This window comes from Arachis hypogaea, chromosome 9 (assembly GCF_003086295.3).
Source record: "Arachis hypogaea cultivar Tifrunner chromosome 9, arahy.Tifrunner.gnm2.J5K5, whole genome shotgun sequence".
In the NCBI taxonomy this organism is placed as follows: domain Eukaryota; kingdom Viridiplantae; phylum Streptophyta; class Magnoliopsida; order Fabales; family Fabaceae; genus Arachis; species Arachis hypogaea.
Genome location: NC_092044.1, coordinates 3144593 through 3163847, shown reverse-complemented (window position 1 = coordinate 3163847; position 19255 = coordinate 3144593). Strand labels below are relative to the sequence as shown.

At 34.8% G+C, this 19255-nt stretch overlaps 1 protein-coding gene across 1 annotated transcript; it reads right to left on the bottom strand.

Moving 5' to 3' along the window:
- Positions 1-16967: 16967 nt before the first annotated feature.
- On the bottom strand, positions 16968-19255 carry LOC112709931 (F-box/LRR-repeat protein At1g06630). The gene is made up of 4 exons (XM_025761931.3): positions 18272-19255; positions 18021-18173; positions 17632-17929; positions 16968-17372 (listed from the first exon to the last, which is right to left on the bottom strand). The coding sequence occupies exons 1-4, from the start codon at positions 19154-19156 to the stop codon at positions 17368-17370; spliced, it is 1341 nt and encodes a 446-aa protein (XP_025617716.1). The 5' UTR covers positions 19157-19255; the 3' UTR covers positions 16968-17367.

Below are 19255 nucleotides of genomic sequence, written 5' to 3'. Positions count from 1 at the left end.
CTTCTCCATGGCCTTTTGCAAAATGGGGAATGGATTTGTTAGGTCCTTTTCCCCAAGCACCAGGACAAGTCAAATACTTGATCGTGGGAATAGATTACTTCACAAAATGGATAGAAGCAGAACCACTAGCCACTATCACCGCTCAAAGAAGTCGTAGGTTCCTATACAAAAATATCATCACAAGGTATGGGATACCTCATTCCATTACTACGGATAATGGAACCCAATTCACCGACGCTACCTTCAGGAGCTTAGTGGCCAGTATGAAAATCAAACATCAGTTCACCTCGGTAGAACACCCACAGGCCAATGGGCAGGCCGAGGCAGCCAACAAAATTATACTGGCAGGACTAAAGAAGAGACTACAGGAAGCAAATGAAGCTTGGGCTGAAGAGCTCCCTCAGGTGTTATGGGCCTATAGGACAACCCCCCAATCCGCTACAGGAGAAACACCTTTCCGATTAGTCTATGGTGTAGAAGCCATGATTCCAATAGAAATCAATGAGCAAAGCCCAAGGGTAATTCTCCATGACGAGGTCGGAAATGTACAGGGACACAAAGAGGAGCTTGACTTGCTCCCGGAAGTCCGAGAAGATGCCCAGATAAGAGAAGCAGCATTGAAACAAAGGATGACTACCAGGTACAACAAGAAAGTCATTCGAAGAACATTTGCCTCGGATGACTTGGTCCTAATAAGAAACGACATTGGAGTCAACAAATCAGGAGAAGGAAAGCTCGCCGCAAATTGGAAGGGACCATACAAAATCAAGGAAGTGTTAGGGAAAGGTTATTATAAAGTAACCGACCTGAACGGCGCTGAGCTACCAAGGTCGTGACATGCTTGTAATATGAAAAGGTACTACAGTTAAAAGCGAACTCTACTCCCTGATGTACTCTTTTCCCAACTTCATGATTTTTTCCCAAAAGGGTTTTTTCTGGAGAAGGGTTTTTAACGAGGCATCATAGTAGAGGCTAAGGGAAATAGGTTATCAAAACCCTTAGTAGCAAGAAGGTACCTCCCCAATTAATAAAGATCTTTTTTCTTTTACAATATCTCTTATAATATCCTCCTTTATTTTTCTAAGTCTTTCTACGAAACGCGCCAACTTAAGCTCGACAAAACGTGAAAATCCCATGAACCGACCTAAATGATCGTCAGGATAAAACGACGAGGTACAAGTCGGCGTAAAGAGGTTGTATAAGTTGATCGTGAAAAACTCGGGAACAATCCGACTCCTAAGTCGAAATGAGAACCCGAGTAAAACAAACTTGGAAATATTCCGAGTAGACGAAAAACGCATCACAAAAATAACCTAAGTCATAAAAACTCACTAAAGCAAAGTTGAGTATAAAGGATAGCAAAAAGAGATTGAAAAACCTGAGAAAAGTTTAAAGGCTACATAAAAGCCCTTAAACGAAAAGGCTCGGAAAAATAAAGACAAGCCAATAGGAAAGGTTTTCAGAGAAAAGATCATAAGGGTGTTAAAATATTGAAAAGCATACACGCATAAGGTAACTTAAAACCCTTATCCAAAAAAGGGCATTTATTTTGTTAATCTAAACCCTTATTCAAAAAGGGTACTCGCTGAAATATTTTGTTTACGGCCTTAAAAGGCCAAAAGAAATTGTTCAAACTGCACAACCAAAGACAAAATAAATAAAGAGTTCAAAAATGGGGGGGAACCACAAGCCGGACCCCCAAATAGCCAAAGATCATTAGATCATTTTTTCGCAGCAGAAGTAGACAAACCACCACCAGAATCAGGAGGAGCACCACCGGGACCAGGAAGAGGAGCACCCACAGGAGAAGAAGAGGAAGTCGGAGGAATAACCGAAGTACTCGGAGCATCTTTGGAGCGAGGAGGAGACTCGATGATCCTCTGCCCCCGAGTCTTCAACTCTGATTCAGAAACAATTACGGGGACAGGAGGGTCTACAATGGCACCGTCGATGACAACCTTGTCAGGATGTAAATGAGAAAGATCCAAGTCAGGAGCAATGACTCTGACCTGCTCTAGGAAAATCCTCCAAGACTCCTCGGCACCATCGGCAATGGAGTCCTCTAACTCCTCATATGCTTTCCGAGAATTCAACAGGTCAGTTTTTACAGACACAAGATCCTTGAATAGGCTTTGATAGCTGGCCTGTGCCGTTTTCCTCAATTCCATCTCCATATTGCATTGGGCCTGCAAAGCCTTCCCTTTCTCCCGGAGGGTATCCCTCTCCTCCTTTAGCTTGGCAATTTCCTTCCTCAACTCTCCCTCATGCTCTTGATATACACGAAGCCTCCCTTCCAGCTCCTCGACCCTCGAGGTCGCCCCTAAAGAGCTGAGAGGAGCCCTATCAAAAATATCTAAGAGCTTGCCGCAGACCCCCGCCGCCTTAAGGCTCTCCTCGACCATAGTAGTAAGGTGGCCCCGAACAGACATATCATCCATGCCTATACGGGCATAAGGATAGATATTCTTTCGGACGAATGCAAGAGCGTCCGCCTTAACCTCCCCAGAAGAGCCAGACTCTAAGAGCTTGCGCTTCTTGGGATCAGGAGAAGGTCGGACGACGGGGGGCGGCTGAGAGGGAGTTGAAGAAGAAATCACCATAGGATTGGAAAGAGTTCCAACATTACGAGGAGAAGGAGGAGGAGAGATAACCCTGGCACCACCAGACCGAGCGCGAGACTTAGCTTTAGCCTCCTGGACCCTCTGAAAAGATTCTTGAGCGTTTGTCTTTGCCATTTCTGAAAAAGAAAACAATAAGCTAAAGAATCAAACAAGTCGGAATATTGAGTTAACAAGTCGGAAATTCAGCATACTAGAAAAAACTACCTAGCTGTGATTGGACAAAGGTTGGAGACCCTTGGAGAAATTTTTTAGTATCCAAATAGGGGGCCCTCCCCCACACTTCTCGGAGGAACCCCACGACGGCAGCCTCTACCTCATCCAGGTCATCCAAACCATATTTCTCACAAGGAGAGGCCTCCAGCCAGTATAAAGGAAAGCGAGGAAAAGAATTATCATCCAGAAAAAAGGGATGATGACCCTCTACAGCTTGCACTTTGAAAAAGAAATTTTTAAAGTCATGAAAAGATTCATCAAAAAGGGTAAAAATCCTCCGACCTTGTATGGCTCGGAAGGAAACCCATTGTTGTTTATTATTCAGCCCACTAAAAGGTTTGGTCATATGAAAAAGATGGAAAAAGATTTTCAAAGTAGTCGGGAAATCCAGAGCATGGCTAATAAATTGGTAAATTTTCAAGAAACCCCAGGAGTTGGGATGAAGCTGAGTAGGGGCAACACGACAATGCTGCAAAACAGACATCTCAAAATCTGAAAAGGGCAGAAAGACGCCCAGACGGGTGATCATGCACTCGTACATAAAGAAGAAATGGGGAGCCGTTTCGTTGGCTCTCCCATGGCAAACCCGGTCCTCTAAACCGGGAACAAGCAACTCGTATTTAGGCTCATCTTCATCCGAAGTACAGAGCCGATGGTGGGTGCGAAGGTGAGTAATAAACTCCGCATCAACCAACGGCTCCTCCCCCAGAACAGTAACGTCAACCCAATCTACGGAGGCCATTTTTCTTTCTCTAAGGAAAATGAAGGAAACCTACAAAAGGAAAAAAGAAAAGGAAAAATCAAAAAGGTCTCTAGAGAGGAGGAAAGGAGCCGAGCAAAAATCTACAAAACTATTCCTCTACAAAGTAAAGCCATGCGAAAAATGCAAAGAAGAAGAAAGAAACTAACCTCTTTCCGAAAATGAAGATAGGAAGAAGCAGAAGTCTCCAGGAGCACGAAAGTATAGTACGTGTAAACACAGCACGAACAAAGAAAGAAGAAGTTTGAAAGATTGCAGAAACGGAAAAAGGAAAGAGAGGGAAAGTACTTATAAGCATGCTAAGGGGCATAATGGTAAAAGCGGAGCAGTCATTAATGAGATTGCACCGTTACCAAAGCCCCAATACTTCCCCAACAGACACGACGTTTGAATAGACGTAACTATCAGAAAACAAAAGGTCGCGAAAATCACGTCGGTTTAAAAACCCGTGTTTCCTCCAAGGAAGTCAGCTACGAACCCGAGCTAAATACTTGAACCCAAGCCTTAAAGAGACCTTGGGCTCAAGTAGGGGCACTGTTCATACCCTGGCCCAATAACAAAGGTCCAGGCCCAAATAAAAGGCTTAGTCCAAAGGATTAAGCCTAGCTAAGTACCGACCTTCACATAAGAAGTCGGTATCAACCACGACTTGCCTTAAAGAAGTCGGGCATGAGATTAGCTGGCAGATAAACACTCATTCAAATGAGTGACCGCCCCTAAAATCTCTCTAACCGCTCCATGAAGCCATATCTTAACCTCCCTAAGATAATGGGACGGTTAACACCCTAAAGATACGGCACTACTCCAACGGTGGTTATTGGCTCACCACTATAAGTACACTGACACCCCTCAGGTATCTCTAAGCCCAATACTCTCTAGACCTGCTTGCACTCTTGCTAACTTAGGCATCGGAGTGTCTTTGCAGGTACCACCCCCCATTCACTTACTCACACAAGTCGGACGGAGTCTCCCGAGCTGCATACTCTCACGGAAACCTCCTCCTTCGCACATTTGGGTCATCCAACGCCATCTATTCAGTCAATCTCCGGTTACCCACCGTAACAAATAATAATAGTAAAAAATTATAACATACTAAAAAAAGAGTACTAAAAATATATTATATAAAAAGATCATTAAGAACTTTTAGATTTGTTTCAATCACTTAATTTTTTTATTATTTTCAGTACTATCTTTTATAATTGTAATTCTCCTATACTATATTTTAGTGTAATTTTTTATAATATAGATTATGATTCCATTGAAAAAGATAAATTAAATAAAAAATTAATCATATATAATAATAAAATCATAAACGTTGGATTTCAAATTAATATTAAGAATAAGATTATTGAGAGTACTAGAATAAGAGTACGATGTAAAAAAATACTAAAATAACATTTAATACTTAAAAAATGTAACATATTTGATTAAATATTCTTATATATATATATATATATATATATATATATAAAATATATAATTTTTATTTTTATTTAAAAAAATATTTTGTCTATTTTTATATGTTATTTTTATTTTAGTAAGTAAATATTAATTTTATTATAAAATTAACTAATAAAATCTATTTAAATATCTAAATTAAAAACAATCTAAGTTGATGTCTATTTTAGTAATTTTTTATCTAAAAGTGATTCTGAATGGTATAAGTCAAACAACATTTATTTTACTATAATCCATTTTGATACAAAAATTACCAAACATAAATCACTTTAACACAAACCTACTTTTGACCAAAATCAAGTTTGCAAAATCAATTTTATCCAAACTCCCGTTTGCAAACTGTAATCCAAACACACGCTTACAACTCAACCAAACTCACTATTTGCATAAGTTCTAAAAGGCAAGTATTGCCGATCATAGTTATCAAACCCGGACCGGATCGGTCGGTTCGACCAGAAAACCAGTGAATTAGACTCTCATTTAGTTTGGCTTAAGAGTCAAACCGTACAAGCAAGCGAACCGGCTAGACTCGGAAAATCCGATGAAAATCAGACTAAACCGCAAACCGAACCGGATCGGTCAACTCGTAAGATGACGTCAGCACGTGCATTTTAAAAATTTTAGCACGGTGTCACCTGGCACTCCTGGAGAACAAAAAGAGCTGTTAACCACCAAACCAATATGTTTTTTGAATTATCAATGCCTTTTTATAAATATATTATAACTTCTTAAACATATTCTAATTAATAACTTTATCTTATTAACTCTTTTACTCATGTAAAATTTAAAATCTCCTTACACTTTTATCTTTTTATTCTAATAAGTAATTTTATATTTAATTTAATTAATTTTTTATTTTATATTTACTCACTTAAATTAATTATTTTTTAATTTTACATAATTATTAAAAATATTAAATGTTGTTAAATATTCTTTAAATTAAAAAAATAAACAAAAATATTTTTATTAATCATACCATATTTTTGTTATTGATAATTATATAATATTTATTAATATTAACTCTTTTTCAACATATATTTGATTAATATAATTAATTAATAAATTATTAAAATATTAAAATAATTTAATTTTGTATAAAAAAATAAATTTTATATAATTATTTAATTATAACCGAGTTAACCGGTTCAACCTGTGACTTAACGGTTAAACCAGTAATCCAGTGACCCAATAGTCTCACCGAGTTGATTACCGGGTCGGTTCTGATAACTATGTTGCCGATAGAGAGATATTGTGAATGTAGAAAGCGGGAACTCACCTTCGTGGGGTTGGAAGAGTATGCTGGAAGGCCGAAAGGTCACCGAGAAAGGTCTAATCTGGAATATTGGAACAGGTCAGTCTGTGAACATCTTCTCGGATCCATGGATTCTTTCTCCTTAACAATTTTCACCTCCCCTGCGCCTGAACGCTTTCTCTGACAAACCAAGCAGTAATCAGAATCAGTAACCTGTTAGCTCCCAGCAAACAATGGAATTAGCAGATCATTCAAAGCATGTTTCCAGCCCAAACCAGCAATCAGATTTTACTAACAAAAATTGTTGAAGGTAATGATAAACTTACATGGATGTTCCATAAATCTGGTAATTATAAAGTCTCCTCTGGATACCGAGTAGCTTATCCGTTCAGTCATCCCCCTCTAGGCCATGGGGAAGAAGCAGAGTTTTTTTTCCAGTGTTGGGAGCAAAAGCATACTCACCTAAACCAGTCTGAGATGGAGACGGCGAGTCCCGTGGCATTGAGTGTGTACTCCTGGGCCATTTGGCGTGCCGGTAATGAGACTATTTTTGAACAAAGCATCAGCCCCACAAGAAGAAGTAGATGAAGTTGCGAGAAGACTCTTAGAGCAACTCCAACGGTTCAAAAATTTTGAACCCCATTTACTGTGTGTCAGAAAAAAGGAAGGGTCTACCATTGGAGCAATTAAAAAAGGAGTTCCTTCACGAAGTTCGGGGCAGCAAAGGCCATGCTCAGAGGGACGCTCTCTCAAAAAAAAAATATTTTATTAATAAAATTAATACTTTATATATATATATATATATATATATATATATATATATATATATATATATATATATATATATATATATATATGTATTGAGCTAATAGTTACATATATAGTACTAATAGTTACATATATATATATATATATATATATATATATATATATATATATATATATATATATATATATATGTATTGAGCTAATAGTTACATATATAGTACTAATAGTTACATATATATATATATATATATATATATATATATATATATATGTATTGAGCTAATAGTTACATATATAGTACTAATAGTTACATATATATATATATATATATATATATATATATATATATATATATATATATATATATAGTATACTTTACATAATTAATTAGTTATTATAATTATTAATAAATTAAATATGATTAATTATATTAAATAATTAAATCGTATTTAATTTACTAATAATTATAATAATTAATTAATTAAATGATTAAATTTTTATTTATATAATAATTTATATTATTATATTAAATTAGCCGTTGCAAAACTAGCCGTTGTAAAATTAACTGTTGGAAATTAGCCGTTATTATGTTACTGTTATTATTAATAAATTAATATTTTGTTACTCTATATATACTACTTAGATACACTTCTATTCTTACACTCTCTACTACTCTTCTTCATCTTCTTCCAAGTTTACAAAATCAAAGTTCTACTACTATTATTTTTTTTCGAAAAAATGGATCCAAACCAACTCAACTCTTTCTTCAATTACTTACAAAACTTTCCTCAAATTCCAAATACCCAACAATCTCAAACCTCAAACACTCAAGTTCCAAATCAAAACATCACACTACCAAATACATTTCAAAATCCAAATCCACAAAATCTTTCTAATTTCAATTTTCAAGCTCCTTATAATAATTAGTTTCCTATATTCCAACCGCAAAATCAAAATTCACAAACACCTCATTTTCCATTTTCATCCATATTTAACCCTTCTATTGGAAATGTTACTCCAACTTCCTTGCCGTTTCCAACTCAATTCAGTGCATTAAGACATAACTCATCTGGTGTTGGTGGCTCTTCTAACCCATCCTCTCAAACTCCTATACAATCTAGTCCAAATTCGCAATATTCTGATTTTGCCAACCCTCGTGGATTAGATGCTATCGACCTCAATGATGATGATATTGAAGATCGGAGGCAAGATAGTATTCAACACTGGCATTGGGAAGAGGATGAGATGTTGATCAGTGCGTGGTTAAATGTTTCAACTGACCCTGTAGTTGGTACCGATCAAAAGGGAGAAACATTTTGGAGTCGAATTCATAGCTACTGTGTAGAATTTTGCACCGACATGACAAGGGGGGTAGTTGCATGTAAGAAACGATGGTATAAGATCAACAAGGCTGTTGCACAATTTGCTGGTTGCTACGATCAAGCTAGTCGAAACATAAGGAGTGGTTCGAATGCTGATGATATAAAGGAGTTGGCTTATAAACTTTATTCCAAAAATCATGGTCAAAAGTTCACTTTTGAGAGGCATTGGAACATGCTTCGGTTGGAGCAAAAATGGAGAAGCCAACTACCTACACAGAGTGGCGGCTCAAAGAGAACCAAGGTTAGTGCAACTGGAGCATACTCATCCTCATCAAACCCAAAAACACCGTTGGCTGACGAACCCGGTGTGGACTCTCCCGTTCGCCCACAAGGATCAAAGAAGAGCAAGCGAAGAGGTAAGGAAAAAGCACAGATGTCTGAAGATTTTAGCGAAAGAAAATCATCGGTTGTCAAAAAATTATCTCTCATGGAAGATATTAAGAATGTTAGAGAAAAAGAACTAATGGAAAGGGAAAAAGAAAGAGAAGAGGAGAAGGAACATAGAGCAAAGATGATGGCAATCAAAGAGGAGTTACAAATTCAAGCGGTAATGAAAGAACAAGAATTACAAACTCAGAGGTATATTAAAGAAATGGAGATAAAAGCAAAAGAAAGGGAAATGGATATGCAAATACTTAATGCTGACACGTCTACAATGAGTGAGAAACGACGAGCTCTTCATGAGATTGCATGTGAGAAAATAATGGCCAAGTGGTTTACTTAATGGTTCCTTGTATTCGTAGTGTTATGTAGTATGTTCTTATTTATTTATTGCGTATTACTGCTATGTGATGTAGTTTGTTTTATTTACTTCTGATGTAAGTTTTTAAATTAGTCAATATTATTGTGCCGTTATTATTCATGAAAGTGACCGTTGCAAAACTAGCCGTTAAGTAGCCGTTGCAAAAGTAGCCGTTAAGGAAAACTAGCAGTTGCAAAAGTAGCCATTGCAAAAGTAGCCGTTGCAAAACTAGCCGTTACAAAACTAGTTTCTCCACTTATAAATATCAACTATCAATGACTCCACAACTCCACTTCAACTCTTCTTTCTCACCTCGACAGAGAACTAAAAATTACATTTCTCCATATGGCTAAAAATTTTGATGATATGTTTAATGAGGCTTTGTATGGCAAAAGAAGACGGCAAGATAACACACTGATAGATAATTGGATCGATGAGTATTTACTCGAAGATTCAGAAGAAGAAGATATCGATAGAAGCCCTATCCCAATTACTCGTAGATGGATCAACAGAGATCGAGAAGCAGGACATGATCGCCTTTTTCAAGATTACTTTGCAGATGAACCGGTGTATAATGCTGACATTTTTCGACGGAGATTTCGAATGAGAAGAGATGTGTTCCTTCGGATAGTAGACGCTCTCTCAAACGTCTATCTGTATTTCCACCAGAGGGTTGATGCAACTGGAAGAAGAGGCTTGTCGCCACTTCAGAAATGTACCGCTGCGATACGGATGTTAGCATACGGCGTAGCAGTTGATGCTGTTGATGATTATGTGCGCATAGGCGAGAGCACTACAATTGAATACTTGGAAAAATTTGTTGAAGGTGTCATTTCTGTGTTCCAGGATGAATACTTGCGAAAACCCAATCCAAATGACGTACACCGCCTGCTACAAATGGCGGAGGGTCGTGGCTTCCCTGGCATGTTGGGTAGCATTGACTGCATGCATTGGCAATGGAAAAATTGTCCAAAGGTGTGGAAAGGTATGTACATGAGTGGTTATCGTGGGGTTGCAACCATTGTACTTGAGGTTGTAGCATCTTCAAACCTTTGGATATGGCATGCGTTCTTTGGAGTTTCTGGTTCAAACAACGATATCAACGTGTTAGATCGTTCTCCAGTATTTGATGACATTCTAAATGATCGTGCTCCGGAGGTAAATTATACTATTAATGGTAATAATTATACAACGGGATACTACTTAGCAAATGGTATTTATCCTGAATGGGCCACATTTGTCAAATCAATCTCAAAGCCACAAGGGGAGAAACGCAAGTTATTTGCACAATACCAAGAAGGGCAAAGAAAAGATGTGGAACGAGCATTCGGAGTGTTGCAAGCACGCTTTGCAATTATACGTGGTCCAGCACGTTTTTGGGAAAAAGAAGAAGCTTGCCAACATAATGAGAGCTTGTATTATATTGCATAATATGATTGTTGAGGATGAAAGAGACACTTATGCAGGAAATTTTGCTCAAGGCTTAGAGTATGATGATGTTGAAAATGGATTATCACAACCTCAACTGGGAGAAGAAGATTTTGCACCATACCATCAATTTCTTCAAAGAAATGCCCAACTTCGAAATAGGCAGCAGCATAGACAATTGAAAGAGGACTTGATTGAACACATATGGCAATTTCACAATGCTTGTCGTCAACTGTAGAATTTAATTATGTTTTTTTTGTATTAAGTAATTTTACAAATTTGTGTAATCTCGAATTATATATTGTGTATTGTTGTTATGTATAAATTTATTTAATATTAATATCTTTTAATAGTGAAATATTTTTAAATTTAAATATTTAAATTATATTATTAAAAAAATTAATTACATTAATTTCAAGTATTTTAATTAATTAATTAATTAGGTGGGACCACAACAGGGACTAAAGTTAGTTCCTCCTAATGGAGAAGAGAGAGATGCTTTGAGTTCCTATTTACTGTTTATGACGCAAAAGCTGATGTAGAGTTATTTTTTATGACAGGTGGGCCATAAACAGGAACTGGGATGAGTTCCCTACTGGAGATGGTCTTACGGTCTCTTTCCTCAGCTGTGTCTTCACCATTTCCCCAATTCCTGAATTAGGGATTTCTTTCTTACATAGTTGGTATAATATTTTGTTTCTCACTGTTTGAGTTTTGGGATTACCCTTTCTCTTCTGAATTACTATTGTCACATTTGTACATCTTTTCTCTTTTCACGTTAAATTGAATAAAATTTCTGACTTTGGAGAAAAAAAATCAAGTTATACGTATATTTATAAAAAACAACCATTTGTACTCATGGACTTTATGAATGCTGACAAAAGTACTCATTAAAAAAGAAAATTAATGTTGTATCCATCAAAAATGGATTCCGTACGACAAAAATAGCCAAATCCTAAATTTATGTTGACTTTTTAATAAAATTCCAGAATTACCCTACCATTATCTTCAACCCCTCCTCTCTTATTTCCCAAATCTCAAATATCTCCGTTGCCTAAAAACCCTAATCTCAATATCTAAAAACTTCAAATTATCATTTTTCTAACCCTAATCTCAATACTCCTTTCAACAAATTTCAACCCTCTCTTTATTTTTTTCAATTTTACCACCTCCTTTACCAACACGTGTTGATGGTGTATTGAGTTTGTGCTTCTACCACTACCGCCGACAGAGCCTTCTCCTCCTCCTGCTGTAACTTCCGGCTGAGAGCAGTTTTGGAAGAGGTAGTCTCCCGATGAGTTTGGCATCGTAATCATGATGATGATCGGCGAAGGAGTGTCCATCGAGGAAGTTTTCGAGCTTGGGTTGTTGGTGTTGGTGGTGGTGGTTGTTGTCGACATTATGATTGTTGTTGCATGAAGTTTTCAATTGCAGGTTTTGGTTGATGTAGTTATTCTCCTTCCAATCTATGATGATAAAGGAAAATTAAAAAAAAGAGTAATTTATAATAATAATAATAATAATAATAATAATAATAATAATAATAGAGAAATTAAAAGAGAAAAGAAATTAATAAACCTTGTTGAGTAGAAAGGTGATGATAATTGTTGAAGGGTTCTTGATAGATGGGAAAAGGAGGAAGGTTGAGAGTAGTAGCGACATGAGTGGAAGGAGTGAGATCGAAGCAGTTTTCATCATCAACAGCAGTTACATCATCTTGTACAGTGGGATTGAATAGCCCAAAACAAGTTTGATGATGATGAGTAGTAGTAGTATGTTGTTCTTGAGGGGAGAGAGAGAAACCCAGCAAGTTCACTGAAGCCATAGAAGAAGAAAGGTTAAATTGCTGAATAAAGAGAGGGTTGAAATTTGTTGAAAGGAGTATTAAGATTAGGGTTAAGAAAATAATAATTTGGGGTTTTTAGGTATTGAAATTAGGGTTTTTAGGCAATGGATGTGCAAGATTTGGGAAAGAAGAGATGAAGGGTTGAAGATAATGGTGGGGTAATTCTGGAATTTTATTAAAAAGTCAACATAAATTTAAGATTTGGCTATTTTTGTCGTACGGAATCTATCTTTGATGGATACCACGTTAGTTTTCTTCTTTAATGGGTACTTTTATCAGCGTTCGTAAAATTCATGGGTACAAATGGTTGTTTTTCCTATATTTATTTTATTGTCAGTGCAAACGAGATAAATAAAATAAAATATAAATAATTTTAATATATATATATATATATAATTATAAATATAAAATTTTATTTAGGATAAAGAACTAAATTGGTCCCTAGTTTTGAGCGTAATTCTGTTTTGGTCCTTAAGGTTTAAAGTGTTCTATTTGAATTCAAAAAAGTTTCATTTAGCATCAATTTAGTCCCACAGTGAGGTCAAAATTAAATAATTAACAAAATGTCCTACATAACAACAGTTCAAAAACAAAATCGATAATTTAAAAAACAAGTACAAGCTCTAAAGGCACAAAATCAACTATTGATGTATCAATACATTTATTTATCATTTTCTTTAGTTTTATAAAAAATATTTTATTTATATTATAAAAAAATAATAAATAAATATATTTATATATCAATGGTTGATTTTATGCCTCTTATGGAAATGCTTCATCTGGTGGCAACAATGGTGCTGGTCCTAAGATTGAAGAAGTTGATCAGGACAAATGGAAATGCAATTTATGTTTCATTTGAGTAGTAATATTATAGATTGTGTTGCTTTAGAAAGGAAAAATGTTGTGCACAAGAATAATAATAATAATATAATATTGTGAGATGTAAAATATCCTTTTATGTTATAGAGATAAAATAAACATTTTGAAATGGTTTAATTATTCTGTTAGGTAGTGTTTGTTTTCGGAGACAGGACACGAAAACATGGACAACACATTCTTAAAAAGCGTTTGGAAGCAAAAACATGGACACTGAACATATTGTCTCTGGGACAGTTTTTTATACTTTTGTGTCCACTCTTTTATGGAGGACAATGATGGACACGGGATTTGGAAGAGGGATATGGACTGTTTTTATGAATTTTTTTTCTTTTTTGTCCATGGTGCTATTTTTTATTATTCCACTGTTACCCCTTCTTATTTTTCCTATTTTGCATTGTTCTCAGAAAGTACTTTTTTTACTCCATACTCTTTTTCTATCTCTACGTTCTTTTTCTTTCTCTTTTTTTCTCAGGTACTTTCTCTTTTTTATAAAAATTTTTATTGGACTGGATAATTTCTTTTTTCTTATCATTCTTACTTCAGCATCATTTTAACCTTATATTATATTATTTGATTTGTAATAAAAATAATAACAAAAATAATTAGTCTGGAGACTTTTAAAAGATAAATATTATAAAGGTAAAATTGATATTTTAAAATGCTAAAAAATAATTTATAAATTGTAATTGATTTTATATAATTTAAAGAAAAATTAATTTTTTGAAAAGAAAAATAAAATTTTAGATAAAAAAATTAATTTTCTAAATAAAAATAGATTTTTATGTGCAAAAATTAATTTTTTTCCATTTAAAAATGGATTTTTTTTAAAACTGATTTTGTATTTAAAATTAATTTGGCTTATTAACCTAAATGAAAATTTTTATTAATCAAACTCAGATTTTTTTTTGTTAATATTAACCATATGTATTCCTACATATTAATAATAAATTAAAAAAAATAATTATATTTATAAATTTTATTTTAATATAAATACTATTATATAATTTTTTATTAAAATTTTTGACTGCTTCAAATATTTTTTTCAAGTTCCCACTGTCTGTACTCTTACGTACTCTCATTATTTATTAAATTAGTTTATACTAAAAAATTTGGAATCACATGGCTATTTTAGTCATTTTATATAATATTTTAGTCTTGTTCATGTGTATCCAAACATAATACTGGACATTACATTAGTGTCCTATCCATCGTATCCAAACACGATACACAAAATATAATTTTTAATGTCTCTGTCCTATTGTCTTTGTCTCAGTGTCCTGTTCTGTCGTGTCTCTATAAACAAACGCTACCTTAGTCTCTATAGTTTCACGATATTTTTAATTAGGTCCTATACTTTTTTCTATTTAATTGAGTCCTTGAACTAATATTTTTTTTAATTGGGTCCCTATATTTTTTTTTCTTTTATTTGGGTTCCTATACCAATTTTTTTTAGTTTGGTCTCTATTAAATTAAGTCAATTATTGCTAAGAAGAACCTAATTAAAAAAAAAATTAGTGCAGGAACCCACAAAACTATAGGAACTAACAGAGTAATTAAACCTTTTGAAATTATTACTTGTATTAATCTTTCTTTTTGCCATCTGATTATTGTGTTTGTGCATGATCGGAAATACTACATGAATCATTTTTTATTGTACTTGTTGTACTGAAATTTCCCATGCTAATGCAAATTGTTCCATTGATACATACAATGAATTGGGATCTTATTGAAATTGGAACTATGATTTTGCCTCTTGCTCTCTACAAGCCATGGAGAATGTCATGCTAGATAAAATGCTTTATTATTGTTATTGTTTTCTATTGCATATCTTAGATTGAAAACAGAGCAAGTTTATGGTAAAGGAGAAATGAAGCTTCATTTTGTTGAGGAACATATACCTTTGGAGATTTTGTGCTTTTGTTATTGGCTTTAAATTGGTTTTCTTTCATGTCTATGTTCTGTTTTCTGCTGAAAAATTAACATTATTGACTATTTGACTTGTACAGTGACACACCTATGACTTAATATATCATCAATATGAATGCTTCACTTTCTGCAAGTCCATCATACATATTTTGGATAGTAGCCACATGTTTGTTCAACCCCATGTGGAGCAAATGATAAGATGTCAAGTTGCCAAATTTAGAGAGGACAATACCTATGTCAAGCCCAATTGATTCCAAAAGAGCTTCTATGTCATCATCAAATCATGTTATACCTGCATTGAACTACGGATTTGGATCCTCTAAAGTTTGAATTTCACTTTAGAGAGTAAAGTGTGATCTCTCACCATTGATTTCATAGGTGGGACCAATAATAAATATGAAAGAGAAACTATTCAAGGGTAGAAGATTACACTTTACTCTCTAAAGTGAAATTCAAACTTTAGAGAATCCAAATCCAGGGACCGCACTTTAGAGGTTCCATCTTCTATATGCTTGTTTTTGTTTATTGTTTTTTCATGCATGAAATTCATCTTCATTGCAGTGTTGGCTAAAACTGAAGACTTTTCAAAAAGAGGGTTCTACAGGACAACCATATCCATCAATTTTTCGCCAAAAAAGGAAAAAGAAAACAGAAAAAATGAGAAAACAAAGCCAAATTAATTGGCTTAGTTACTATCTAAGCAAATGAAATGATGGAGCTCATTTCAAGGCTAAATTCATTCCACATATTCCTCCAAATTTGAAGCAGCATTTTTATCCATAAGATCAGTTAGGTGATTAGATATCCTTTGAATCAAGGTGATGCAAGTCTTCCAGTTCTAACTCAGAGTCTCTAGAATCTGTTTCACTAAATCTCTTTTCAAAATAATATCCTCAATCTTCTTCCTATGCACCATAAAAAAGGCATCCAAACAAAACGACACTTCCAAACAATGATTAAACTCCTTGAAATAACATGAAGTTCGACCTGGATAATATTTCAGAGCAACTTTTTACACAACCGGCCAACATCCATCTGAATTGCGAATAAGACAACCAAAACCTATTGACCCACTAAGAAAATTCTGCCTAATTTCACAATTCACTTTAACCAAATTTATAGAAGGAGACACCCGAACATAACAGAGCAAAAAAAGAGATAAAAAATGTGCATATTAAAGATGACAAGTATTTCTCAAGCTGAACTCCGGATCATACTTACTACTTTGTTAGCACCTCATCCACCATCAGAATTGTAGATATCATTTCTATCCCTCAAAATCCACCAAAAAATTAAATAGAACAAGAATGTATCTCTCCAATAAAAATCCTACTTCAGCTAGTTGTTCAAGCTAGGACAAGCATCCTTAGGAACAATCAGAAACATTAAGACCAGGTGACCTTGATTAGCTCGAGTACTTTAACCGTGTGTGACTCAAGAGTGGAATATGGAAGAGAGGAAGTTCTGTATTCTGATTCTCATTAGTGTTAGAGAGAAAAATTACAGAGGAGGTTGGTCAGCAATCTTACACATTACACGTTTTATGTATATATACTCTATCTAAGTGGACCTACTAGCTAGAGATAAATACAACTAGTCTAAATCTAACTCAATTAACTAACTCACTCTTCAGTCTATATGTGCACAATTAATTACAAGTCATGCAGAAAAAAAGAAAAAAAGAAAAACAGGGCATCAAACCAGATTACATATTTTTTTGTAAGAAGTATTCATAGACATCAACAAAAAAAATTAAGAATTAATATGGGACACTGGCCTAACATTGATTCAGTGTTAAGCAACTTAAACAATTCTAAAGTCACAAATAATCATGCTGATTACAATCCTCCAAATATAACAATGATAAAAATCTTCGCCATATGTGTTTGGATACCAAAATAACAAACTAAACGAAAAATTACCTCTGCCTCTTTTAGCAGAACAAGGGCATCAAAAAAACATGTTATTGGAAAAATGTATTAAGCAAATAAAAGATTCACAGAAAAGTAAAAATAAAAACATGGTTCATATCCTAGTCATGATGCATCAAAAATTGTTTTGCAGTTGACCAGGGTGTAGAGCCAACTTGCCATCAACCTGCATCACAAATTGATGTATGCAACTCAAAGCATTAAACGGCATATATAAATTTCCTACTATGTTCAAGGGCATGTTTCCAGGGCATCAAACAAATTTATTCATAAGCATCAACAAATATTTTAATAATTTAATTAGCAGACTGGCCTAAAATTGTCCCAACAGTTATTCAACTTGAATAATTTTTAAAACTTTTTAAGGCTCTAACATGATAACACCTTTGATCAAAACAGAGAATAGAGTTAGTGATAGTTCATACCATGTTCAACAGCATTTTGGTCAATGAAATTTAGCTGACGTGTTGTAGAGGCCCTTGGTATAGCAGATAATTCCCTAACAATATCATACTTTGTCTCTTGGTTGAAAACATAATTCAGATGAATTGTAACTATCTCCAAAGCAAGTCCTCTTTGTAAAAGATATGCAATAAATTCACGCTTATCTACAGAATCTTCGTATCCTCTGAATTCAAAACTCTTGAGATGTGAAGTCACACAATTAGGAACCATGGTTGGTGGTGCTGGCACATCATACTCCACCAGATGAAAATATTTTTCCTGATAACAAGAAATAACACTTCTCAATAGACTCAGGCAAACAACAAAAAAGAAATAGAGACACTAGTTTTAAATTAAAATGTACTCATACCTTTGAAATATCATGAATCACAAGAGCTTCAAGTACATGAGAATTATGAAGGAAGTTTAGCAGGAAGTTTGTGCTGAAACATGGAACATCAAGCTCTAGATTGAGCAAACGGTGAAATTCTGGAAACTCGAAAGCTGGGGCACTAAATAAGCACTGCATAGAAGATAAGTACATAATAATTATAGTTCATAATTCATAATTATAGTTATAATTTATAAATTCAAATAATTGAGTTACATCAAGCATGTTACCAGTGTTGAGTAACCTTTCAATGCCAACAATTTTGTTTCGCGCAGTGCATGGAGAAGGTGGGGCACCCAACCGACATGGTAAATACAGTCATGAAGAAGATCAAGATGTGCCTCCACTATGTTAATGAAATTGCTAAAAGAAAACTCTAGCTTAGAGTTCAAGAGGGTCATTACTTTTATATGAAGGTATTCAAGAGATGGCGTGTCTATCAAAATCAAACGATGGCTAACCCCATTAAAAAATGTGTTATCTTCAATGATTAAACTTTTCAATGTGCGAGGCATCTGCTGCATTGTAGGTATGAGAGCAACACAAGAATTATCGTGGACCTGTAAAATGAGCTTAAAATTTTCAAGAACAGGGCAGCCGGATAAAAGCTTGCTGGGGTCCATATAGACGATATCCAACTCTAGATTCTTGAGGGATGGCAAATAAACATTTGAAAACTTTGGATAAGAATCCAAAAAACTATCACGTTTCAAAATAAGGGACTTGAGTGATGGACAAGTGAGTATGGCTTCAGGCAGCTTGATTGGTAGATCAATGTTGAGATAGAGTTCTTGAAGATGGGGCCCAATGACGGCATTAAGCCATGTTAAGAGGAGACTCTTTGAAACTTTATTGCAAGTGAGGCGGAACTTTTGGATAGGGTAATCTGCATTGCGCTGAGTTAGAATAGCATTCACATATGAAACAAATCGAGCTTCCCATTCCAGACCGGACCGAAAGGGTGTATCATCTATGTCAAAGACTTGGAGTTCCTTACAAACTTGGCGCCACCTGCTAGAGAGGATGCTGGTGGATACAGCTTCTTCTGTTGGGAGGTATGAGAGAATGTTGCAAAGGATAGAATTGGGTAAAAAACTGATCCTATCCATTTTCATGGTTGATGGTTTCGTTTTTTTCTATCACCGGAGAGGATCAGACTCAGGTCTAGGATTTAGGTTTCAAACGAGAACCAAGGGTTTTCACTTTCCACTAAT

Coding starts and splice junctions, on each gene's coding strand:
- LOC112709931 (XM_025761931.3), bottom strand. CDS start 19,156: ATGAAAATGGATAGGATCAGTTTTTTACCCAATTCTATCCTTTGCAAC. Junction 18,174..18,271: donor TGAAAGGTTACTCAACACTG/GTAACATGCTTG, acceptor TCTTCTATGCAG/TGCTTATTTAGTGCCCCAGC. Junction 17,930..18,020: donor TGATTCATGATATTTCAAAG/GTATGAGTACAT, acceptor TCTTGTTATCAG/GAAAAATATTTTCATCTGGT.